Source organism: Callorhinus ursinus, unplaced genomic scaffold (genome assembly GCF_003265705.2).
Source record: "Callorhinus ursinus isolate GAN/ISIS: 27379988/994484 unplaced genomic scaffold, GSC_fseal_2.0 scaffold38, whole genome shotgun sequence".
Lineage (NCBI taxonomy): Eukaryota > Metazoa > Chordata > Mammalia > Carnivora > Otariidae > Callorhinus > Callorhinus ursinus.
The window spans coordinates 5,399,044-5,426,379 of record NW_027397100.1 but is presented as its reverse complement, the minus strand read 5'-3'; the positions used below and the strand labels follow the sequence as shown (position 1 = coordinate 5,426,379).

At 41.6% G+C, this 27,336-nt stretch overlaps 1 protein-coding gene across 4 annotated transcripts in view; it reads right to left on the bottom strand.

Annotated features, from left to right (window-relative positions):
* CHD6 (chromodomain helicase DNA binding protein 6) overlaps positions 1-27,336 on the bottom strand; it is a 192,856-nt gene that overhangs the window by 70,301 nt on the left and 95,219 nt on the right. For 3 of the 4 annotated variants that reach the window (XM_025875413.2, XM_073880412.1, XM_073880414.1), the window contains exons 9-17: positions 24,276-24,362; positions 23,937-24,071; positions 20,122-20,243; positions 18,429-18,672; positions 17,034-17,210; positions 16,302-16,445; positions 12,823-13,078; positions 11,835-12,045; positions 1,948-2,143 (exon numbers count right to left, since the gene is read on the bottom strand). In XM_025875413.2, the coding sequence (XP_025731198.2) occupies positions 1,948-2,143; positions 11,835-12,045; positions 12,823-13,078; positions 16,302-16,445; positions 17,034-17,210; positions 18,429-18,672; positions 20,122-20,243; positions 23,937-24,071; positions 24,276-24,362 (1,572 nt within the window). The remainder of the gene's footprint in view (positions 1-1,947; positions 2,144-11,834; positions 12,046-12,822; positions 13,079-16,301; positions 16,446-17,033; positions 17,211-18,428; positions 18,673-20,121; positions 20,244-23,936; positions 24,072-24,275; positions 24,363-27,336) is intronic. The other variant, XM_073880411.1, reaches the window with a different exon arrangement.

Below are 27,336 nucleotides of genomic sequence, written 5' to 3'. Positions count from 1 at the left end.
GACCCCAATTCCAGAGAGCCCCGTCCACCCTCTCTGGCTGCTGTGCATACAAATCAATCCCCTCAGACGACTTCACCTTCCCCCCCAGGCTCCACCACTCTCATTCTTGCTAGTTCCATCTCTTGGCATGGGCACCTATTCGCAACTGGTCATGTCCAGGATTTCACCTAGGTGAAGCATGGTGATCCCCAAATCCTTGTCTTGACCATGACCTGCCTCCAAATGCTGGCCACATGCTTCCAATTTCCCTCCTAGAAATTCCTCCAGGCGTGCCTTGCCATCATGGGCTCAAATTGGCCAGCCAATCTCAGCTTCTCACACCATCATTCTCCTGGGTACCAAGGCTCATAGTCAGGTGAGCACTGCAAAGGAGCACAGAACTTCACAGTTGGCAAGGACTTAAGGGATCATCTGCATCAGGGTCAGCAAACTTCTGCTACAATAGTAGATATTTTAGATGTTGTGGGCTATGGTCTCTGTTGTGATACTCAACCCTGCCACTGTAACACAACAGCACCAGAGATATTATGTATTATGGGTGGGTGTGGCTGTAGTCCAATAAAAGTACTTCAAGCCGGCTAGCCAACAGGCGCTAGCTTCCCATCACTTGATCTATATCACTATCCTAGTTAGGTTCTTGCTATTTCCCTAATCAAATACTAGTTTTTGCTTATTTTTATGCCAGTGTCAAGCACATTATTCATTATATCTAGCAACTCACCTTTGACCCAAACATCCCTTCACCAGTAGAGAGGCCTGATGGGAAACTAGTCGTGTCCACTGATTTTCTCTGAAGCTGGACGTTGAACACAGGGCCACACAGTTTCACAAATGATTTCCCCCCTGAACTGTAACCAGTTGTCACCAATAATTTAAAATGCCATTTTTTCAACTAGTGGGCTGCTTTCTTCAAAAAAAAATCTTGCTTGGAAACTCATTAAGTGAAAAAGGCAAAGCAGAACGACCGTGGGAAGTGGTGTAAGCTCCTCTGCTGGCTTGCTGTCCCTCGCAGGGCGGCCTCCTTCAGGTTTGTGACACAGAAGCCTCTACACTGCTTTTATCAATCACTGTATCATGAAAAAGGTTTTGAGCTACCCACCATCCTCCCCACTACATACTTGCAATCCTAATATTGGCAAATATCCCACGATACAATATATACTTAGGGCAAAGTTTATCATTCATGAAAATGGATGTACATCTAGAAATGGTATTCTTGACAAGTCAGAATCTTTTTGGCTGACGTACTGTCCAATGTGGCCAGAATGCCATTGTTTTTACTTTGAAGCAGGGTTGATGAAGGATTCTGACCCAGAGAACGGTTACCTCTGTCATTTTCTTGCTTATTTATGCTTATTTTTAAAACTGTAATAACTCCAATCTTTACAATAATCTTTTAAGGCCACCCATTATTTAATTTGGTTCAAACTAAAAAATATGTCCACAAATTCATTCAATTGGGCAAATATACACTCTAACATGTAGCATTAAGTCGAGAGCAAATGAACTAGGGAGGGTGCCTGTCACCCTGGCCACACAATGGAATTTTGTGTTATCTCCTTTACTATACATGACATATGACCATCTAAGAAACCAACCAGTGAAAATGCCTGAATCCCTCTGTATTATCAAAAATTAGAGAACTAGTTAAGCTTAATATTTTTCTTTATGTTGGATAATAAAAATAAATAGTTCTAGTCTCTATCTGGAGGCCACCACTGCGAAAAACCATCTGGTTTAAAGCAAAAAGAAAGAACCACTCCCTGATTAGTGGGAAAGGTCGACATGACTTTTCATTCGGTTGACCCCTGCCCGAGGCCCTAAGCCTGCCGTCCAGCTGACAGCACAGCACGAGCCAGGCAGACACCCTACAGCAAGCCGGGCCCCATTGTGATGTTCTCAGATGCAGGGGCAGCTAAGGCAAACAGCAATGATCCTAGTGGTTACCTGCAAGTCATTTTGTGGGTTCCAGTCTGAATCAAATATGATGCAGGTATCGGCGGCTGTGAGATTGATGCCCAGGCCTCCCGCTCTGGTGCACAGAAGAAAGACAAAGCGGTCTGAGTCTGGCTTACAGAACCGGTCGATGGCTGCCTGGCGCAGGTTTCCCCGTACTCGCCCATCAATTCGCTCATAGGTGTATCTGAGGGGACCCAAATGAACGAAAGCCCAGGTGTTAATCATACTTCAATGGAGAGCAGCAAACAACGCAGGAAGCTGTTGACCCGCAGCCTTATATCCCTCACTTCTAAATTTGGACCAACTGAGAGCAGTCTGTGAGGAATCCCTCCCGTCCATATAGGCAGCAGGGCAGATGCCTAAGACTGCACTGCAAAACGTACCCCCCAAAACAAGCAAACAAAAACCAAACCAAAACAAAAATATCAGCCACAAACTAAGGACCAGAAGAACTGTAAACATAAAATATCAATCCCCACAGCCTGAGCAACTTATTCTCCAGTATTCCCCGGTTTCACTTGCACCAAATCTAATCATAAGACCAGGAAAAGCAAGTAAGAGCCTCAAACATCTACTTTAAGTAGTGATCTTAACAAGGAATCAAAGTTCCAATCAGTGTGTAGCTGCTCTGGGGTACCCTGAAAATGGTAAGCAGACTGTACTGGCAGGCAGGCCTTGCGCACCTGGGCTGGTCATTTCCGGCCCATCGGTTCTCCCAGGCAGCACACTGCCACGCACGGAAACCACAGGAAGGTTTCTGAGCTGTGTCGGGGGCAGGGGGACAACAACTGAGGACTTTTTAGAGGGGGATAAAATGGGGAAGTGAAGCTGACTATCATTAAGAAGGCACATACCTGTGTGGAAACAAGGGTGAAAAGCACGGTAGGGGATAGGGTAAAAGGAAGGAGAGCATATTACTAGCTGTCCATTCAATTAAAGTACGCAGAGGGTATCTTCATGATGGAATCATGTGATTAATACAGAATTAAAACACAGTAGCAATGTGGACAGCTGCTGACATCTTACTCTTTTCTTACTTACCCTAACAATGAATAAATTCACAAGGGGATATTACCCTGGGCCCAATTCTGACCGCCAAGCAGGAACTGGTTGGTAAAGTAGAACTAAAAGGAACCTTGTGACAAAAGGACCAAGTCGCCCTGGACCCAACAGCAGCCAGGAACATGGATCCTGACACAAACCTCATCAGTAGCCCACAGTTTGGGAAATCGGATCTTTAAAACCTCAGATAAATAACTGGTAAGAGAATAAGGATAGACACTCGAGGGGTAGATGACTCTGGCTCTAGAAAACGGAGTGTGGCAATTGGATTTCCTCAAGGACTCTGACTTCCTCGAGGAAAAGGAAAATCCATGTAAAGAAACCATCCAAGGAAATAACATATAGAGAAACCAGACCAACTCAGGCTCAAAAGGGACACGTACAAAGCAAAAAAAAACCAAGTCTGAAAACACTGTCTTCCTTTGACAAAGCCACAGCGCATCAATACCTGGAATTACAGGTGTAGATTTTCCCTTTTTCTTCTTTTTTAATGTAATAAACTTAAGCATAATACATGGGACTACAGCAGTAAATAAAACAGGAGGTGGTGACTTAGAAAGGCAGACTACGATGAGACTGTGTCATAAGATAAAAGCAAAGGGTTGTATGTCTGGATTCTATAAAACCAAAAGGCAATTAGATATAATGGTCATTATCATTAATAACAGCCACAGCAGTAATATTAGCAGCAAGCTCTTAGGAGTCAAGCTCTGTGCCAGGCACTGTGATACATGCTTGATATGCACCATCCCATTTACGTCTCATGATAATCCTAAAGACTGGTTTTATTGTCATCCCCATTATACATTCAAGGAAACTTCAAAAACAAAAACAAAACCCCCACAAACAAACTAACTTGCTCAGTCACTGAGCAGGTGAGTGAGTTGAACTGAGACCCATTTGACTCCAAGTCCACATTCTTAACCAGTTTGCTGTATGGCCTTCATATTGTACCCTACACTTCAATGCAGGAGGGTAGAAAGACTGCCGTGAACACTTAAAAGAGAAAATTAAAGATAAATAAGAGACAACTACTGGTGTCAAATTTAGAATGTTGATAACTCTAGTGGAAGCTGGAAGAAACTATAGGCACCAACATGGTTTTGATAAACCAGCGCACTGAGGTCTGTCCTGGGTACTCAGAAGTTTGGGCGTGTAGGTGATGGGATGCAAGCAGCACAGGATTTGGAGTCAAGGGACAAGGTTGAGATTCAATTAAACAGGAGTTGTCACCACCGCCCCTGTCACACATGTGAACAATCAACGCTGAAGGCACAGAGGACACCCCAGCCATCAGAGGAGAGCAAGACGCCCATGGATCGAGGGAGGCAGGGAATTAGCACAACTCTGAGGAGGAGGAGAAATCAATAAATAGCAAAGCTAGAGCTCAACTGTCCCCCAGGGAGAAAATTCCCATACAATTATAGTGTTTTGCCAGCTATGATATAAAAACAGTTTGAGAAATTGTGCAAGATGACTGAAACATTAATTCTCATTTCTATCACTTGTTCAGTTTTGAGGGAGTGCTCTCAAAGAACACAAAACTAAAAATCCATCCCATTACGTGAGTTCTTTTAAGCTGTTCCTCACCCCCTCCTTTCTGAGCCAAATCCCTTGGCTTTGCCCTCACCCCTGTATGAGAATATAGCATGAAATTAAGCGGGAACAAAACCAAACCGACAGCTGGGGAGACAACGAGGCTCAGAGAACAAAGAAAATCTTGAGGGCTAGTAAGTCTGAATGAAGAAATCAGACATCAAAAAATTTTCCACACCACACATCGGTGCAGTAATTAACCCTCTGCATCAACTATATTTTGAACAAAGTCCCTGGGAGTTTATGTGGCTCATCAAACTGTAATTCTCAGTCACTGTCAAATTTCAACAAGAAGCAGGTGGCAGCCTGGAAAACCTGAGTGCTTTGTTTTGGGGAGGAGGGCGGTGACGCGTTTTGGGCACAACAGGAAATGCTGACCTCAGAAGGCCCGAAGGGAAATGAAAAGCTTTCTCATCTCTCAGCAGTAACTAGCTGGAAAACATAAAGAATTAAACAAATAGGGTGCCTAGGTGGCTCAGATGGTTAAGCATCTGCCTTTGGCTCAGGTCATGGTCCCAGGGTCCTGGGATCGAGCCCCACATCGGGCTCCCTGCTCCGCGGGAAGCCTGCTTCTCCCTCTCCCACTCCCCCTGCTTGTGCTCTTTCTCTCGCTTTGTCTCTCTCTGTCAAATAAATAAATAAAATCTTAAAAAAAAAAAGAAGTAAACAAAAAAACCCCATTCACAATAGCCATACACATACAGAATACTTAGGCTTAGGCTCAGAGTAAGAAATAGGCAGAACTTGGCAACATGACTCTAGGTGCCATGTAGGTTGGTTCACCATGTCCCTTAACACCTACAAGGTTTTAGCACAAGGCAGGCACTTCATAAATATTTACTGAATCAACAGTGTATATGAAAGACCTGAAAACCTACAGTGAGTATCAGGTTCTTCAGTTTTACAAAGGTATCAATCCTGTCTTAGTAAATGTGAAAAAGCCAATCAAAATCCCAACAAATGGATATGTATGTATAAATACAAATATGCATAATGTGTGTATATACACATACACTTATATATTATTTTTTTCTGTAGTCAGGGACTGTAGTCAGGGATAGATTAAAAAAGAATAATTCTGAAGTTTATCTAAAATAATACATGAACAAAGGAATAGAAATACTGATCAAAAGAATACAAAGATTAAACACACACCAGCACAGATAGTAAGTATATTTTATAGACAGTGTTTTATATGAATGGAGGAAAAGATGTACTATTTAATGAATAAAAAATTAGACACATTTGGAAATAAATTAGATCCCCATTATATACCATTGACCAAAATTACAGAAAGACTAAAGATTCAAATGTAAAATTAAAAAAAAAAATCAAAGAAATCCAGTTAAAGATTCTCAGGTGAGAAAAAACTTAATTCAAGGGGTGCTTGGGTGGCTCAGTTGGTTAAGCATCCGACTCTTGATCTCAGGGTCGTGAGTTCAAGCCCTGTGCTGGGCTCCACGCTGGGCATGAAGCCTACTTTAAAAAAAAGGAAAAGAAAAGAAAAGAAAAGAAAGGAAGGAAGGAAGGAAGGAAGGAAGGAAGGAAGGAAGGAAGGAAGAAAGAAATAGAAAGAAGGAAAGAAGAAAGAAAGAAAGAAAGAAAGAAGGAAAGAAAGAAAGAAAGAAAGAAAGAAAGAAAGAAAGAAAGAAAGAAAGAAAGAAAGAAGGAAAGAAAGAAAGAAAGAAAAAGAAAACTCAATACTGCAGAATATCCAAAGGGATCAGGCATTGGGGGCACCAGGTAACCCTGAAAATGGGGATGCAGAGTCTAAAACAGAGGAACTGGCTGAATATCTGGGAAAGTATCAGCCTACAGATCACCGACTCCAGCCTCAAAGCGGGTAAAACACTACTGCGCTCTACCCCAGGAGATACCAACCACGGTTACTTCTCTCTAGCCCTTCCCCCCAGTTGGCTCCCAGTACAATCAAATTCCCACCCTTTAGGCAGAAGAGAGGAAGAGAGACACCCTGAAGTACAGACATTGGACGTTCCCCAATGAGACGGTGTAACTAAACGGACAGCGTTCACACACAGCATCTGAGTCACCGAGGCTCTGCTTCTGGTACAGACTGGGAAGGCCCTCACACACCAACCCTCCAGCAGCAAGTAGCCACCAGAAAATGGACAAAATACAAAACACAAAATAAAAAACCCACGAATGAAGAGAAAAACCGATCTGAGGGCCCTGGAGAGTTGAGGCAAGAAGGCAGATTTTGGAGAGGAACAGAAACTCGCAGTTTTGGCCTGAGGCGAAGCCACCGTGTCGGCAGCAGAGGTACAGGCAGCTAGAACTCGGATAAAAAGCCCCTGTCTTTCAGACCAGAGGCACCAGAGGTAGGAGTGTGGGGCAACCAGGACTGCCAGAGGGTGAGGGGGATCTACAGAAAGCAGAGACACAAGGCTCTGGCGCAAGACTCTGCTGGAGACTGGCTGACCTCTCCAATCACACATGCTTGGGGAGCCCGGAGGCAGCCTCAGCTCAGCCCACCACTGCTGCTGACCAGACACTGACAGGAAGCGCATTCGGACTCCCAGCCAGTTAACTGCCTCCAAATAAAACTCGCCATCTTCACAGCAACAGAACAGAATCCTGAATCTCCACAACAAAATATTCACAATGTTCAAGGGAAACCCCAAAATTAGGCAACAAAACTGTGTGAAGAAACAGGAGACATGTGACCCATTATTACGGGAAAAGGCAATCAACAGGTGTCACATCTAAAATGTTACAATTAAAGCAGCTATTACAATTAGGCTCAGTGAAGGAATGTATGTAATAAAGACAAGACAGGCAATCACAGCAAAGGAACACAAAAGTAAGAATCACGTGGAAAGCTTAGAACTCGAACACAGTCTCTAAAATATGGAAAGCACTGAATGGGCATAGTTATAAGCTCGGCGGAAATGACTGAGAAAAGAGTCAGTGCCGGAAGACATATAAAACAAAAGACAAAAGAAAAAAAACACACTGAGACAAATAAAAGAACAGAGCCTATGGAAAGTGGAACAACACAAGAAGGTCAAACACACAGGTGCCTGGAGTCTCACAAAGAAATAGAAGAATGGGGCAAGAGGAAAGAGAGACTGAAGGAATGCTGACCCAGCACTTCAAAGCTGAATGAAAGACAAACACGTACAAACTTAAGAAGCTCAATGAAATCTGCACAGGATGAACGCCACACATCGCAAACCGCTGAAAATCAAAAACTAAAATAAAATCTTAGTAAAACAACACATTACATACAGGGGAAAGAGGGACATAAATGACTGCAGATCTTGTCAGAAACCATGGGGCCAGAACACAGTGGAGTAACATTTAAAGTGCTAAAAGGAGAAAAAAGGCCAAGCTAGAGTTCTAACGTGAAAGGGATACAAACGAGCAAAAAGAAAAAAATCTGACTGGGAGAAAACAAAAACCACCTCTATAATGATTCATCTCAGAAAGGCAGACAATGCACCTATAAAACAACCAGTTGAATGCTACAAAAATTGAAAAATTAGAGAAGAAAACGTTCTAGGAAATTGAAAATATAATTACATAATGAAAACCTAGGGGCTAAAGTGGGAGGGCAGAGTACGAGAAAGAATCCCACCAGAGGTGTAGCAAAACATAGTGAGATGGAAAGGGAAGAAAATCAGGTGACCTGTCCAGAAGGTCTGGCATATAAGTAACAGGAGTTCCACAAAGAGGAAACAGAACAAGAAGTTTTAAAATGGAACATAAAATACAAATTCCCCAGAACTGAAGGAACACAGATTTCAGATGAGAAAGACCCGCTCAGTATCCGGTTCCACGGACCCCATACAAAGTACAGTTCAGTGTGTAATTCCACAGCACTGGGACAAAGAAGATAAATCAAAGCTTCTGAACAAAAAAAAACATGTCACATACACAGACCAGGAAGCACAAGGCCTTTGAGCTTCTAAGCAGCAACCATGGAAACTAGAAGACAGGGGACCAAACCCTCAAAATTCTGTGGGGAAATTATTTCTAACCTAGAATTCCAAACCCAAACAGTTACTCAAGAATGAGAGCAGACTGAAAACATTCCAGGGAGTGTCCACATTCACTTATCATCCACCCTTCCTCAGAAGCTCCCTGAAGCTGTCCATGGGATCCACCAAGGAGATTTCATTCAGGAGGAAAGGGAAGACACCTGTCATGTGATGAAGGCAGGGAGAGCACAGGTGGCGGAGTGTACCAGGAGGGAAGGGCAACTGGCCGGAAGGCGGCCCCGAGCAGATGCAGCGGATGCGCCTGACTGCAAAAAAGAGGAGATTTAGCCAACCAGGGTACGTTTTGGAGCTGAAATTATACTAAGGAAATAGAAAAATAGGCAATCAAATAAAAAGATAATTTTTAGTTTCAGGGAAACTAAAAACTGTGGGAGGAAAAAACTGTCAACAGCATACTAGATGGCTGGGCTGTCACTTAGCACTGGCGTTAAGTCATGTGGCGGTGATGAGGGGCGATGAGAGAAGACAAATGCTCATCATCCACAGTGGGAACAGGTAACACCTAAAACTAAAAATCATCAAGAAATTACAACTACTAACATTTTTTAGGTATAGCTATAAATACTCAAAATAACAGCATAAAGAGAGTTTAAAGTAATAGTTTCTGAGGCTGGGAAAATTGGGGCTGGGTGAGAAGGATGCTATCAGGGAAGGCACTTTTTTGAAAGTCTAACAAAATAGTTTGGCTCTTTAAAATATGTGCGTGTGGGGACGCCTGGGTGGCTCAGTTCATGATCCCAGCATCCTGGGATTGAGCCCCACATCGGGCTCCCTGCTCAGCGGGAAGCCTGCTTCTTCCCTCTCCCACTCCCCCTGCTTGTGTTCCCTCTCTCGCTCTGTCTCTGTCAAATAAATAAAATCTTAAAAAAAAAAAAAAGTGCGTGTATAACTTTGCTGGAAATAAAAACTATATTAAAAAGAGAAAAGTAACAATGGTATTAAGGCCAGAAGAACCCTGTTGGATGCAGCTGGGTTTGGGTTTACAAAAAAAGTGTAAAGAAAATACTTAAGAATATTTATATGAGTGTGTTGTTGAGAGATAGGGGAAGCCTTTTTAAGCCTATTAGTTTAAGCATTTAACTTTAACCATATATAAGCATTTACGTTTATTGAAAGCTGTTTTAAGAGTTTGAAGATGTGAGTTTTGACTATTACAAAACTTGAAACTTCTAAAAATAAGATAAACAAACAAAACCCATACCCATAAACAAAAAGTCAAAAAAAAAAAAACACACACTGGGGAAGTAAACAAATCATTCTTATAATAAAAAGGCAAAGAGCAACAGAAAATGGAGGAAGAACATGAATAAGCAGTTCACGCACACAAAACTATAAACAGCTAAAATATATGAAAAATATTTACCCTCATTATTACTCAGAAATACAACTTAAAACAAAAGACCGTAATTTTGGCTCATTGGATTAGCTAAGATTAAGTGGCAAAAACATTACTGATCAGAGTATGGGGGGGAGCACTGCTGAAAGGTATAAAAGTAACATCTTTCTAGAGGGTGTTTTGGAAATAAGTATCAAGTGCTTTTAAAATTGTACATAAAAATTTATCCCAAGGAAATAACTGGAAACATTCACAATGACCCTAAAGGGATTACTACAGAGTTCCTTAAAATCCTGAAAAACTGAGAACAACCTATGAGGCAGAGTATCATCAAAATTATGGTGTAGAAAATAAGTTTAAAAAAAATCATGATATATTAAATAAAAAGGTGAACTACAAAGTAGAATGTAGAAATATAAACAAATGGACAACACAACTGTCTATATGCACAAAATGAAAAAGACAACCCCCTGAGTATGAGTGGGAGCTTGGAGCCAGTGGTGGGGTTATTTTTATCTGTATTTTCAAGAGAAATTTAATATTTAAATAATTTGACAACAAAATGAGCAATAGATGAGAAGGACAAATAGAAGAAAAAGGAGCTAAACAGAGACATCTGTACTTAGTAAAGGTCTGCTAATTATACTGCTACTCATTTTGGGGGGTTCTTTAAAAAACAAAAACTGCAAACTAGTAGTTGTATATATTTTGAAGAATCAGATAACGTATTTATAAGAACAAGTGTTCTGGCAATGGGTTCCTAATCTATAGTGAATTTATAAAACATGAAACTGCTTTAACTAGTTTTGATATACTCACTATACCTTCCTCAAAGAAAAAATTAATATAAGTCAAGAATTCTCTACCTAAAGACCTCCACTATAGGACTCTGAGAAATTTTTTTATTGTCTAATTTGATTTTGGAGAATTATTTATGTAACATTAAATGTCAGCATATCCCATAGTTGAATCTGTCACTTCTTTTAATATTCCTTCTATAAATTATATGTTACAATAGCAAACAGAATTTTCAAGGATCAGAATATTTAAGACAACTGTGATTTGCTATGATTACTTTATGAAACCAAAGCTTTCCTTTAAACTTAGCAATGCTTAAACTAATAGCTTCTATGACCTTGAAAAGTCTTTTACCATTGCATAAATTCTTAAAAATCCATTTATCATCTTTGGATCGTTGATGTAGTCCAGTGACTGGAAACATAAGGTCCACTATAAGTAACAAATGTAGTGCCCACACAGAATCCAAACAACCCATATAACATAACACCACAGACTTTTCACCTGCGTGAGTGATGGAACTTAGGCTCAAGGAATTATAGGAGTATGAACAAGAAAATAGACTGGAATGCCATAGCTAGAGTATCATAAAACCTTAGAGGGTTTGCTGAGAAAGGACATAAAGTATCCCCAATTCTTTTTTTGTGAGCTGTCAGCTTATACTCTTTTAGCAACTTGATATAGTGATGCTTTCCAGGATGTATTTCTCCATCATTATTAAGGGAAAAAAAAGAAAAGCAAATCATTGTTTTCTTAACCTTCTCTAATGCTTTTGAATTCTGTTTCTTACAACTAAAGATAATATAAACATGTAGCATTTCCTTTTTAAGCAAAGCAAGGGCTCTACATCATAGCCTGTGAAATTAACTTTAGGCAGTTAAAATTGGGCCTACTTGGTCACAGGATTTAACTCTGAATTTCAATCAATCTTTAGGAGATTACTTTTCTCCATGTTTGAATGCTTTGTTGTTGTTAAAGCATAATTTTTAGATGAATTAAAAAGGTACCCAAAAAAGAACTGCCTGCAGCGTCTGATGCACAGCTCTGAGACAAGTTCTCACCTTCTCTGGATGAGATAATCTTCCAGGATATCGAGACAGCGCACCATCTGGGAGAAGATGAGTACTTTGTGACCACCTGCAATCAGCTTAGGGAGCAGTTTATCAATCAGCACCAGCTTCCCCGCTGCTTGAATCATGGCCTGCAGCTGAAAGTCGGGGGCATCAGGGCTGTGGGTTTTCCGGAAATCTTCCAGAATTTTCTCCTCTGCCCCTGGAAAGGAATGGAACAAAACTATTCCTCGAACAAACTCTGAGGGCTCCCTGCTTTACAGATCCTAAAAAAAATGAAGTGAACTCATAGATCTGGACCAACAGTCCAGTGAGGCAACGCTGTGTGTGCACAGCCGGTCTGTGCCCTCAGCAGAGGGCTCTGCAGCGGAAGCACGGCCACTGTGCAGAGAACAGAGGGGCTCTGCTTTGCTGGGAGACCTCACCAAGTAGAGAAAGAGCTTTAGATACCAAGCTGACTCATTCAAGTAAACAAACCTCCATAGAAATGTGACAAAAAGACACACCTCTTGACATCATAAAAACTAGCTATTAGCAAATCCAAGCCACATTTTGATTTAAAATTTTATCAGAAAATTTTATTGTAAAAAAGCTTCTGATGTGTTCTCTGGTCAGTACAATTAACTGTTAATTTACCTGCGGATTGCATCATGATCATTTATTCAGCTAAGTAATACAATTCCCTGTCCCGAAGGGCACGGTATGGCCAGACTACCGGTAAATAAAGGGCAGCAGACTGAAGAGTGCTGCCCACCTTCTGATGGCAGAGTTGGTAGAGAACTTAGCTCTGTGCACTCACTACTAGATGGCTTACCCAGATCCACCAACCTCTCTGAGCCTCAGTTTCATACATCATAAAAAGGTGAGCATACATACATCCTCCCATTTAATGTAACTCAATACATAGGACTGTTGGTCATCATTAGCTTTTGGCAGAAGCCATGGCAGGCCCGAGTTGCTCCCTGCTTCCCAAACTCACCATTGATCAGGTAGGGATGGTTACAGCACTTTCTCAGCTCCATCATGGTGTTGATGAGATTGGGCATGTTGTGTTGATTTGCCCCCTTGGTCAGGAAGGAAAAGTTCTTCTCCAGGATGGCACGGTAGTACTTTTTCTGGATATTGGTCAGCTCTACTTCAATGATCGTCTCTTGTTTGGGAGCAAGGTTCTTTTCCACATCATCTTTCAGCCGCCGAAGCATCATGGGTTTTAGGATAGATTGCAGTTTCTTCACCTGTCCGGGGAAATGAGACCTGTTCACCTACTTATATCTGATTTTAATGATTGATTACTGGGGTAGTCCAACCTTCACTACACTCTCCTGAGCACCTCATCACAGTACTGTGGGAGTAGACTGAATGAAAGATCATGACTAATTCCTGAACATGGGGAGTTTATAATTGGACCTCAAGGAAAAAAGGGATCTGGTTTTAATTCCCAAGTAGTCACTGAGAACCTAGGTGGCAACCTTACAAGAGATAAAGGGAGAAAGATATAAAAGATAGTACCTGCTCTCTAGGATGGCAAAAACAAATCCCTCTCACTCCACCATGCACGCATGTGCAGCAATGACCTGAGGACAACTTCAGCTATGTGAGGAGAGACAAGTGACACACTACAAAGGGGAGACTTAGATGCTGAGAGAACAAAGTAAAAAGTAGAAGCGATTTGGGGGTAGGCGAAATGTGTGAAGGGGGTTCAAATGGGGTGAAAACTTTCAGTTATAAAATAAGTCCCGGATATATAATTTAGGACATACTGACAACAGTGAATAATACTGTATATTTGAAAAAAAAAAATAATACTGTATATGTGAAAGCTGCTAAGAGAGGAGATCTTAGAAGTTCTCATCACTAGAGAAAAAAACTATAGCTCTGTGTGTGACAGATGCTAACTAGACTTAGTATGGTGATCGTTTTATAATATGTACTTACATTGAACCATTACCACACACACCTGAAACTAAAGTTCTATGTCAATCATATCTCAGGTTAAAAAAAAAAAAAAAAAAGAAGTAGAGGCAGTCTGGAAGCAGACCCCTCATACAGCTTCTAAGTAACGCCAGCAAACACGCTTGGAGTAGAAGCATGTAGAGAGTTAATGTTCTAAGATGATGTCTCCCATGCCATCACGCAGGCTGTCACATCAGGGGTACTCTGAGCTGACAGTAGTCTTTGCTATGATTTGTCTGTTCTTCTCCTAACAGCCCGAATCTGGACAGCAGATCTCTACTCATCTGACTGCACTGGCAAGGTGACTGCTCCCTCTCCCAAGAAGACAACGACAGAAAAGGGATTCAAAATCAAGGCACCTGACCTAACCCTGAGCTATGACAGGATACGAATAAGATTAATCCTGGTGGGAAAATAAAATAAGGAAGGGTAATTGCAAAAGATTGAGTTTCAAGTCATAAAGGGCTGTTCAAAAATGTTTCAGGGTGCCTGGGTGGCTCAATCAGTGAAGCGTCTGCCTTCGGCTCAGGTCATGGTCCAGATGTCCTGGGATTGAGCCCCATGTTGAGCTCCTTGCTCAGCAGGGAGTCTGCTTCTCCCTCTCCCACTGCCCCGCCCCCCTGCCTGTGCTTTCTCTCTCAAATAGATAAAATCTTAAAAAAAAAAAAAGTTTTAAAAGATGGTACATTCTGCATAAATAAGTTGTGTGCAGTGTCAATGCTTCCTGAAAAAAATATAAAGTGACTTACAGACAGTGATTAGTAGCGTTATCAAAGCATATTTTAAACAATGATGAATATGCTTCACTTTGGAAGCTGATGTGTTCTGGAACTTTTATTTCCTATGATTCAAAACATACACATTTGATGCCATTTTTATGGTTTTCTCCTAATTAACCCCAATCCTAAATCTAACCCATTCATGGGACCTTGATTTTACCAACCATGATACTTGGGAATCTATCTCCCAAGTGGACTAGGAATGACTACATAAGATCCCAAAGAGAAAAGACACAACTAGATAATTATTAAAGATATGGACAAATGCCAATCTGCCATATGCTGGGTTCAGCTTTGCCCTTCACTTGGTTCATACCTTGAATCATTTAGTATACTACATGCCAGACACTGTGCTGGTCAATACAACAAACACAACTTTGGAGAAGAGGTGGACCTTGTCCTCAGGGAGGTCATTGTCTAGGAAGAAGAAAAAATGCATACCACAAAATAAGTGCAACAGGAGAAGAGGACACCTTGCTAATGGTCCAAAAATGAAGAGAAGGTTGGGAGCTGGCTTTTGAAAGATCAATAGGTACTGCAAACGTAGAGAAGTGGAATGAAGTTTGATTCTTCACTGCCCTGAAAGTCTGACTTGCCAAAGAAGTAGAAACAAACTGACTTGAACCACAGTGTATACTCCTGACATGTTAGTGAAATTCCCAAACCTTGTCAGTCCCCCAATTCTCTGCCCCAGTCCACTCTCACACCATTGCTAGGTTAATTTAACAGAACTAATTATGTCATTCCTGCAATCAAAGCCTTGCATTGCTTCCCTAATACCTCCCAAATTCTTCAAGCCATCTTCCAAGACCTTCCCACCATATAACCCTTACCCCTCTGGCCTCATCCTGCACAATTCATCAACGCGGTTCCCAGCTCAACCAGATGATTCCCTACACCTGAATAAATTCCATGGCTGATTATGCCAGGTGTTTTTTCTCCTGTGCAAAGGAGTCACCATCTTTTCTCTCTCCACGACTAAAAATGTACCCACCTTGCAAAGTCCATTTCCAAATTATTCTCTCTCCATGAAGGCTTTTCTGATTCCCAAACAGAGGTGACCTTCTCTCTTCTAAAATCCTCAATTCTATTATTTGTTCCTCTTATGGCATTTAAACTTGCCTGGCTTATTTCTGTAATTTCTAGTCAAGATTTCTATCCACCATACATACTTACTACTGTTGGCTGTTCTGAATTAGCTTTTAGTCCAATAAGCTAGACTCATGACTAGATCTTTCAAAACCGGGAAACCTGGTTGATTTGGACAAAACTGGACTTACCAACTATTCTAGTACATGACCGCCTTCTTTTCCTCACTACCTGTGTAGTTTGTTGTACTCAAGAGGTTGAGCCTGGGAACGTGTTGCCGATTACGTAGGAGGAAGGAGGAAGGATGAAGAAAGCAGAGGAAGGCTCCGCACTCCGGAGTTCAGGGTGGAACAGAATCACTGACCTCACATGTGAGATCAACGAAGACAAGAGGCCTGACACGCTAACACAGGATTATTGTGGATACTGATTCATTTATACCTCCGGAGTAAAAGGAACTCCTAATAATCAATTTACCCTCCTCAACAAAGACAAACAAGTTAAATAAAGGAGTTAATGCTCATTTTAGCAAGGATGTGAGAACTTGCTAATGCCTGTCCCCACAACGACTTGTTCTGTCCTTGATGGTAAAGGTAATCAACACATCGTCTCCTCAGTCCTTCAGGCCCCTGTTTACCTGTTCCTCTGTTTTCAGATCTCCAAATTCCTCTAAGAAAGCAGTCTCTGAAGGAAACTGTGATGGCTCCAGAAAATTCAACAAGCTGAAGAGCTCCTCCACAGAGTTCTGCAAGGGTGTCCCAGTGAGCAGCACTTTGTGTTCCTGCACAAGTTAATAGTACATGATAAGCAGTGGTGAGCCACCAAAACAGTATGCTTTTGAAGCCAGGGCATTCTGTGCTCGCTTTGGGGCAACTCGGTTTTGCTTTTATGAAAAGATAGGATGCTGCTGTTTCAGGGCGGGTACGGTCGACTAATAGATCAACGTTCCTTTCACATCACTGATTCCAGCGGCAATTTCACGTTAGTGCAAGCAACATCCATCCATTCATTCATTATTACTACCCTCTACGTACTGGGCACTGTGCCAAGGCTGTCATCCCTGGTACCAGATTATTCAAGGTCTTGGAAACAAGCCGAAACACCTTACGTTTCCAGGTCACAAATTTCATGGTATTTAAGACTACCCTGGGTCCCCTTGGAAATCTATTTGTGGAAAGGTCAAATTGTTGACTCAGTTTGTAACAAAAACCGTTCTGATTCCTGCACTATCAGAGATATATAGATGGCAAAAAGAAAACTCAGAATAAACAGACCATGCACAAGTAAGCTACATGCAGAATGGCTACAGAATGCTTCCACAGTGAGTAGATGGAACCGGTGTCAATGTAAAGAGCTTGCTAGCTCTCACCAGGGCCATGAGCTTTAGACCCTCCAGAAGTTTGCAGTTCCTGTTCTTCAATCTGTGGGCTTCGTCAATTATCACACAGCTCCAGTGAATCTTTTTCAGCTCTGGGCAGTCTGCCAGTATCATCTCAAACGTTGTGATGACAACATGGAACTTGAAGACTCCTGAAAGGGGGTTTCCCTGAGGGTGACACAACGGAAGGTGAAGCTTTATGTCATGACTACAGAATACAGCTGACGCGTTCCCAGCAGGAGCAGAGGAGGCAGCGCCGTAAAATGGTAGGGCCTAGGTAAGAGAAGCCAGTAAGCATGGTACTTCCTCATTTGGGAAAAGAGAATATAAGGATGAACCAGCTATTTAGACAAGAGAGAGACCTCATTACATCGATAAACAGAAGTAAGAGACACGGGCCCTCACAATGGTGAGACATACGAGCAAATACGGAAGACACAGCAAGGAAGCTTTTTTATTTATTAATTGCCATCATAAGGAAAGCAGATGGGTATTGATTCACACGTTCCCAGCCAGGACTGGTCTCAACCACGCAGAGCCTGAATACCCAAGGAGACCTTCTTTGCTCCTTTTCAGATATGGTTAATTTCACCTTGGACCTGGGGTTCTAGCACAGGTTCAAAGCCCTGCTCCTGATTCACCCGGGAGAAGAGCTACCGGGCAGGACACATCTTTGTGCTTTACCTCTCTTAGTGTTGCCATTAAAGAGCAGAGCTGCATCATGTTCGAGCACATCTTAAATTTCTTCCAAGTGTCTCCTTTTGCTGTTAATGAAATGCCTGGGGGAGGAGCACTGGCTTTCCTCTGGTTGGAGTCATTTAATTTTCACCTTGTTTGATTATGAAAACCAGTGGCCAGGACAAGCTTACAAGCATACTCAGTAAAGTGACTGTAAGTAACAAAACCCCCAAAACCCCCACAGTCTATTGTGCTTTTAACAAGTTAAATCCTGTCTTCCCTTTATCCTCCTCTATCAAATGTGTTAACCTCCTCTCCAAACTCCCTAGGAATCCATCCTCTGTACACTAATTCTTCCACTCACTTTTTTTACTGAGCCATATAACAAGTCAGATAAAGTCTTCTGCATATCAAAGCAACTTCATAAGCCAACCAAGAAGCCAAGCTTTCAGTATCCTACAAAGGATAGAGCCTCTGGCATATTTCAGAGAGTGGAAAACATGCCCTACAAATCCTATGTTTTATCACAAACTAAACTACCAAGGAGAAGCAAGAAGTCTGCCTCAAAAAACAGAAGACTCTACAAAATCAGTCAACGGTAACCCAAGGTGCAGGGCATTAAAACTCCTGAGGGCAAGTGACAGAAAGGCTGTTCTGAATGATGACATCAGGCCGTCACCAGATCTCTGAGACCTATGCAAGGCTCACCTGTGCGTCTCTGTACACCATCTCGTACTGCTGGATCATCTGCCTGCTGATCTGGCTGCCATGATACACAATGGCATTCATCTCTGTCCACGTCCGGAACTCCCGCTCCCAGTTCGTGATGGTGGAGAGTGGGGCGATGATGAGGAATGGGCCGTGGATTCCCCGGAGGAATATCTCAGAGAGAAATGTGATGGACTGGATGGTTTTCCCGAGGCCCATCTCATCAGCCAAAATACAGTTTTTTCTGCAGAGAGTAAGAAATACAGATAATTCATCATCAATACAGGAAAGTGGTAGAGGTTGGGTATAACTCAAAAGATACTTCGGAAGCACACCGTGACCTGTAAGGTCATCAGTGAAGGGCCTTACTGGCATTTTCCAGAGATGCAACTGAGGCATGTTTTTATTCTTATGATTCACACCCTGCCTACTTCCGAAAAGGAATTATGGCAACTTGAGAGAAAATACAGGAAAGAGGTCCATACACTATAAACTGAAAATACTAAAAATTAAAATAACAGTGAGACTGGGGCGCCTGGGTGGCTCAGTTGGTTGAGCGGCTGCCTTCGGCTCAGGTCATGATCCTGGAGTCCCGGGATCGAGTCCTGCATCGGGCTCCCTGCTCAGCGGGGAGTCTGCTTCTCCCTCTGACCCTCTTCCCTCTTGTGCTCTCTGTCTCTCATTCTCTCTCTCTCAAATAAATAAAATCTTAAACACACACACACACACACACACACACACACACACAAAAACCTTTAAAAAAAAAATAACAGTGAGACACAAGGAGAAAAAAAATATGCCTCAAACCTAAGCCAATTTCTGTACCTGACAAACTTCATGGAAGCCAAGGCAAAAATAAAAAGATAAGTAACATGACTTTCACTGTCCATTATTTGTGTCATTGAGGGTGAACTTTTAACCCACACAATAAATTTCTTATCAGAGTAAAAATGTTGGTCTGTCCCGGTGATCCAGAATTCCAGACTGCACAGAGCTGGGGCACTTGGAAGGGTGTGGCCCGAGTCAGTCTCGCTCCTTGCTGCACAGGTGGGCACTGGAAAGCTTAGGGGAGCTTTCTGGTCCAAGTGGCTCTGTGAATAAGTGGCACAGACTATGCCTGGACACAGGTCACCAGGGCCCCATCTTGTGTGTTCTCCACTACAGCCTGCTGTCTTCAGAATCCATACCAGGGCTATACTCTAGAATGTTACAAAAATCTCAAATTTCATTTGTTTCATCTAGATTCTGATGGCAACTAAAGTATGAAGAGTCCAAAACCGAGTGGTACAGCCCCAGCCTAGAATATCCAGGGCTCACAAATAAGTAGCAGAGTTGGGGCTACAATTCAGATGTTTCCTTTTAGAGCCAATTTTTGCTAAAGACTTAGAACGATCTTTCAGATTTTGTTTCATCTAGGTTGGGCCTAACCTTTTGGCTAGAATGGCAAAGAAAAAAGAAGCATAAAGTCAACAATGTCTAAAATCATTCCTTGTGGTTGGAGAATCACCTGACGTGGAGTCTTGGCATGCCTCATATACAAAGATTACTACCCTAAACCTGCAGCTATGTTCCCCTCTCTCACCACCTTGCTAGCTACTGCTGTTCTAAGCAGGCTCAGGCGACAGTTTAACTCCAATACAAACACTTGGGGGGATAACTGTCCTTGAAGACAACCCTGGTTCTGGTTCCTCACCTGTTATACCAGTTAAAAAGAAGCCAGTTCATCCCCTCTAGCTGGTACTCCCGGAGCTGGTTACTGTTCTTATACTCTCGAGACTTCTCCAGTTTCTGCCAGGAGTCTGAAGCAGGCCTCTCCTGGTGGAGGAAGGCAGACAGAACAAAATACAGAGAATGATGTTTGAGGAGCGTAACACAAATAGGGATACAGGATAAGAATGGGAAAGGTGGCAAATCTCAAAACACTGTACTAAAGCTGGCTGGCTTCAAGCTGCAGTTACTATGATCTGAGTAAGGTGTGTGTACACACACACACACACACACACACACACACACACACACACACACACCTCTGATATAAGGCAAGCCCCTATATTTTCTAGCTTTCACCAAACTAAGAACATCTCTATAAAATTTGCAAGTAATTAATGAAGAAGAGAAACAGACCCACCTACAATCTTGGTACTGTTTTACCCAGACTCCTGGATGCCACTCTCACTTACACTTCCATCTCCCTGCAAACCAATAGTAGTCAGGTGTTTTGGCTTCTACAGATAATTTTTGTTATTTCTTTGTGCATGTAGCATCAGCTCAGGAAAGTACAGTGGGTCAAATATTTTGCTGATTACTTCCTAGAATCAGTATAAGGCAAAAAGCCTGTAAAATCAAAACTGTAAATTTCTTAAATATCCCATAAACATATTTTCCCATATAAAATACTGATTTCCAAATATAATTGATCTTTTCCCTACTGATAGGAAATGCCATATTTATCACATACTAAATTTCAATATATCCATGGAGCTCTATTTAGATTCTTCATTCTGTTCCACTTGACTGTCTAGCACTGCAATAAAATCCAATTTTTAAATTATTATATCCTTTTATCTGATTAGGGAATTATTTTTCAAAAATGTCTCATCTACTCTACCTTATTCACTATTCTGTATAACTTTAGAATCAATTTGTCAAGTTCTCTTAAAATCCCATTGAGATTTCAATTAAGCAGGAGAAGATTTAAATCTTTAGGTGTGGGGACTTCCCATCCAAAAATTCTATTTATTTAGGCTTTATATTATTTGGACATAGACTTGGTTATTTTGCTTATAGCAAATTGAGCCCCTAAATTAACAGTTTATAGTCTTAAAAGTTAAAACATTCCTAGCTATAGCTTACAGTTACAAATGAGAATTTTGAGACTGTAACTTTTTTGAACAGTTTTAGTCTTTGGTAATTCTACTTTGGAGTTACTACAATATAGTTTATACTTGAAATACGTTATTAACTAAAACTAAACCACTTGCATGTGAAATTAACAACATACCCCCCAATTACATCATTGATATTTGGAGGTAAATAAGTGAAATTTGTCCATGATCTTTCAGAAAAATACACATCACAGCTTACCTACAAAATTACTACAGCTGCAATTAGGCTAAGCCCTTTAAAATAGGACTCTGTTGAAAATTATTACTAGTGTATTATTACTAATGTACAGATATAGGTGCTTTTAAAATAAGGGAGAAAATAATTTAGTATGTAAGAAAACAGTGACTTTAAAGAAAAAGGTTTTAAGCAAAGATATTCCTATATAAACCCTCTTGCTCTGTTCCCTTAAAAAAATGACATTCTTCTTAACCTACAGGAACCAGTCAACGTGGATCCCCCGAAGTCCACTTACCCCTTTAATCGGACATGCTCCCCTACTTTACTAGATCCTGTGGGGAGACTTTCTGAAATGTTCCTCTAGTGACTTACATGGCTTACTCTCAGCACTGTTAAGTACCGGAGGATGGAATTTCACTGCAGATTTCTACTTTGCTGCCTTGGTTGCACTCCAAAAGCAGAGGCATCACGCTCCGATCCAGTCAATCCAGCCTTCCCTCCATCCCCAGTGCTAAAGGGTTTAGTTGAACATCACCTACTGGCCAGAATTTCAGCCATCTGAGCATAAGACCTGAAATCAGCTGGAAGTTTCTGGTTGACTCCTAAGTGGTATAGACTGCAGGAAACAACATACCCCAGGGCTCCACAGCCTTCAATGGCTACTTAGTTAACTTGAAGGAGGAGAAGTGATTCTCAGAGTCTCCATGATGGCTCCAGCCTATTAAAAGACTGCTCCTGCTTTGCACAATCATCACGGACAATGTCACTTCTTGCTTTCTCAAAATTCTGTATTTTACCTATATGTAACTAATTTTTACCAAAAAGCTTTCAGGTATAGAATGTCCTATTCATCAACTTCAAATCCCAGAGTAAGATCCCTTTAAAAAATTATTCAGGTAAACTTTCGTTTGGAGCTGGTCCTTTTCTTAACACATAAAAAGACAGCTTTAGTTATGTTGTGAGCTACCATTCCAATTCAGAATTTTTGAGATAAAATTTCAAAATGTGCATTTTAAATGTGAGAACAAATAAATCAGAAATGAAGAGACAAGTGTGAAATAATACCATGGTTCACTGAGCAATGAAAACAGCAGCATCGCAATAGCAAAGACGTAAAGGAAAAGGGAAATTGCCTGAAAACACCTGAGAATTCATATTCTTGCCAAATGCATGCAGTCTGAGGAAATAAGTGGGATTCAGGCTGAGAGAGTAAGAATCCTGATTAGTCGGAGACACTAACTTACAGTTAGCTTCAGAATGGACATGCTCTCTACTCTCTGCCCCACACCAGTTTGCCCCTGCCTTGTGCCACATGTCCATGTGTGTCCACGCACACACGTCTACCCTGTTAACCTGAGAGCTCCTGGGGGCTGGGTGTGCACCCTCTTTCTTATTGTATGTCACTCAAGAGTCAGCCAACAGCAGATGTTTAACAATGACTGATGAATTAACAGCAGACAACAGTTGTAGGAGAGGGTTGAAAGAGAAATTTATTAACCAGTCATGTAGACAAAACACTATTAAAAACTATGTAGATTTCTAATCACAGTTCTGCACCTCACGCTTCCTCCATATACTTCATATGCCAAAAAAACCCACTGCTTTTGAGTAGACTCTGACAGAGATCTAAGTTCAATGTCAAGCTCTTGTCTCCTAAGTTCTGACTTTCCAGGGATATAAAAACAACTACAAATAAATAATAAGGAATTGGATAAGAGTTTTTCATATAAATGTGGTGACTTTTTAAAAAACAGAAACTTATCATTCCAGTCTATAGCCATATTCAACAACTCTGATTCTCTTCCCAAGTGAGTCACATCTTAATCAGGCTCTTCTAATTCTACATCCTTTTAATTATTGTCCCTCTATATACAACTACTTGTCAGGTACCCTGGGACATTTATGCAGCTCGGGCGGAATAATCCAGAATCAGAAAAACAAACTGATTAAATATATTTTGAAAATCTATGTCCTCTCGGTGAAGTCCAGGGATCTACAGATAGAAGATAGTTCTTCCCCTTAAGAATATTCCAGTTGAGTAAAGGCAGAGGATAAAAACAAAGAAAAAAGATCACTGATGGGGCAAGAGGTAGTAAGAAACAAGAAAGATACTAACAATTTACTGAGCTTCTTTCCCATGCCAGGCACTTCTTACACGTTCTATCTTACTGACTCCATACAGCACCATATACGAAGAAATAAAGCTCCTACTCAAGGTTCTTAAATGTCACACACATCAAAATAGAGCCTAGACCTAATGTTGAACAGAATGCTAGCAAAGTCTGATTTGGGGAGAAAAACATACAGAACTGCAAGTTCAATGGAGAGTGGCCAAAGGTAAGACACCAACAAGGACCACTTCTGAGCACAGACCCACAGACGTCCAGGATTGCCAAGGTCATAAAGTTAACATGATACAACAGGTGCCCAACAGGGATACATTACCACATGCTTAATTTCAGGGAGAATTTGAAGAGACTCAAATTCTTTAACTTTTGCAGGATCTACGTCTTCCTCTAGCTCCCACGTGCTTTCTTCATAAGGCAGTGAGCACCACTTCACCAGGTAATGTGTCACTTCCTGGTGGGAAACAGGAGAGGAGTTTATGTTCTACTAGATTAAAGGAGTCAATCATACTCCGGCCAACCTCTGAAAAACCCACAATGACTAATGACTATCACACACAAATGCCTTTAAAACAAAGACCACATGTTAACAAAACAAGCAAAATATGTAGTAAGAAGGGAAGGCTCTTTAGGGGAGTCAAAATGACAAAACACCCACCTCTCCTGTTTCTGCATCTTTGGTGTGGGCCACCTCCAGGACTCGATCAACTTCTACATAGTCCGGGTTGAACAAGTCTTCATCAGGCTAGTGCAAACAAAGGAGAACAGTTAGAAAGTGTCCCCCTCCCCTCAAAACCAAAGTCACAGCACAGACATTTCTTCACTGTCCCCAAATCCTGCTCTCCATGACTGAATTTATAGGTTACACCACGGCCAGAGTAAGACTCTCCTAATGGTCATTATAGTACTGCACAAAACTCAGCACAAGGATTCCCTTTTTCTTACTGCTTTTTGTTCCAAAGATAACCCTTGGAAACTCAGAATTAGTTTCTTTTTCTTCTATATACCAACAATAGTAGCAAACATTGGAAGGAGGCATGAGGGGAGCTTCTGGGGGACTGATAATGTTCTATGTCCTGATCTAAGTGGTGGCTACACAGGTGTGTTTACTTTGTAAAAATTCACTGAGCTGTACCCTTAGGATTTGTTTACCTTCATGTACATTATGCTTTCCAAAAAAGTGTACTTATGAAATAATAAGCATCATTTGGAAATATTTAACCTGTGTCTGGAGTAATGCTAAGTGCTTAAGTCTCAAAATTACTTTATGGACTAGATAGAGTAATCACTTTACAGATGAGGAAACTGACTCAGACAGGTTAAATAAGTAATGTGACCAAAGCCACAGAGCTGTGTGAACTGGAACGTTACCCAGGTCTTTCTTACCCAGAAGCTCTCCTCCCAGACGGCTAGAATGTTCTTATTGCCCCTTTGGTTGGAAGGCACTTTAGGGATATCTAGTTTCATCTTCAACACAGGAATGCTTTTTATAACACCCCTGGCAACCCTCCCTCAGATTCCATTATTCCCTGTTTGGGAATTTACTGCCCTCTAAGACCTGATCCACTGCCAAGACAGTTTTACCTCTGTCTGCTCAGTGGTAGCATCATGATCTTTATCTTTATTATATTAAATTATAGCTTAGTTTCTTTCCTGTAACTGGGGTTCACTGGTATGACTGCTTCCTTCACAGTAGCAATAACGAAGTTCATTCTCCTTCTATGCTGGCTCTTCAACAAATTCCACCCGATCTGGGTGAAACTATTCAAGGTGTTTGACTGTTCTTGGGGCCCCAAGTTTCCAGATCCTTTCGTGATGCAGAGAGCTAGCACTTATGAATAGTGGCCATGGGCCACTCACTGTGCTAAGCACTTCTGTAAACCCTGTGTCATTTAATCCTCACAGGTGTTCTGTGAGGCTGATACTATTAGGAGTTCCGCTTTAGACAGAGGAGGATACTGGATCTGAAGGCGCTTATGCAAGTGGATGTGTGTGTGTGTGTGTGTGTGTGTGTGTGTGTGTGTGTGTGGTGGTGGTGCCGGGGGGAGGGGGGAAAGGGGTGGTGGGGTGGGGGCAGGGGGCAGGAGCAGAACCTGCAGCCTGGCAGGTTGGCTCCAGAGCCTAGGCTCCTAGCACCATGCAGTCCAGTTTCCATGTCTGCTGACAAGCACTCAGCTGTGCTTCCTTTTTACCCAAGTTAGAGTCCTCCTGCAGCTGCACTTCAGGTCCAAGTCCCCCCGAACCTGATACTCAAATGAACAGAACACTCAGGAATGTTCTAAGATTACTGTTACTTCTTAAGCAGCTGCACACCCTCCTCCTGACCAACAGGAAACTTGTCATTTAACGGGCACTATCTTTTCTCCCTAGAACTGCTAGTCAGTCATTTCTCCCTACTCCGAAGTTATAAAGATTTAAAAACTACAAATGTGTGACATCACATACATTTAATTGTCATTCTATTTCATTCATCCTAGCCTGTCCAGTAAACCTGAACTTTGACTTTGTCATCTATTCTTCCAGCATCAGGTGTGGTTTCCAGGAGTCCAAGTTGTGGTCAAAAGGGCTCTGCCCCTGCAGAGGGAGGGAAGCCTCTGCCTCTCGAGACTGTTGCCTTTTCCACAGTGCCCCTGGCTACCTCATCAAGCAGCCGGAAATAATGGATTTGAAGAAGCTCTATCCAAAACTAAGTTATTATCGATCTCATATTATTTATCCAAGTCATTAATAAAAATGCTGAACAGGTCAAGACCGAAGACAGTATTACAGGAACTACTCCCCACTCTTCCTCCTCCTCAATCTCAGAATGTCCTCCAATCTTTTCAAAAGTGTTTCCTTCCCACAAGAGTTATGCGCTCCTGGTACATTTTTTCTATACACTGGAACATAGCTTCGGCTCTCTATTCCCAGCCCAGTAAAAATCACTCCCTTGGGAATAAAGCAGAAAACAGACACATGGGGCTTTGTACGCTATATGAAGGGCTGTGGACTTTACTTCAAGAAAATGTGAGTCGCTGAAGGGTCTGGAGCAAGCGAAGAATATAAGGCAAACTCCATCCCTCACCAGGGGGCAGCTAAATAATTACCGAGCACTGACCCTGTTCCTGGTACCAGGGACAGAAATACAAGAAGACATGTCCCTGTTTGTCTCATAGGGCTTAAAATGGAAGAAAGAGACATATAAACAAGTTCCTACACTGCAAATACTTGCTAAAATAGAGGTGCAAATAAAATGTTCCAAGAACAGAGGGAGAGTATCCAGTGTGGCCTCAAGACAGTCTTCCAAGAATTCTACTTGTCTTCTTTCCCAGTTCTCTATGACAATAACAATGCCACGCGAAACAGTTCTCACATTCTTTAAAACAATCCTGGAGAGGGCTGGGGCCAAACACTAAGACTAGAGATGAAGGACCCCATCCCGGGATGAGAAGAATGCTTACTGACATTATCCTAGAGTAATTTTTTGTCACTTGAGGAGAAAGCACACAACATGAAGAATGAGTTGGTTAAGTACTGCAGCAATGTACTATAGTTTGATGGCATCTGAGTGCACTCTTGAGGACTAGTGCTTGCAACTACATTTTAAGAATAATTTTTATGACTTCTTTTAAGTTATTGGTATAAAATTTTAAAACTACAGGCTATCCAGAAAAGAAAAAGTCACCATGATCCCATCAACCAGAAAAAATGACATCAGCATTTTCACGTATATTCAAGAC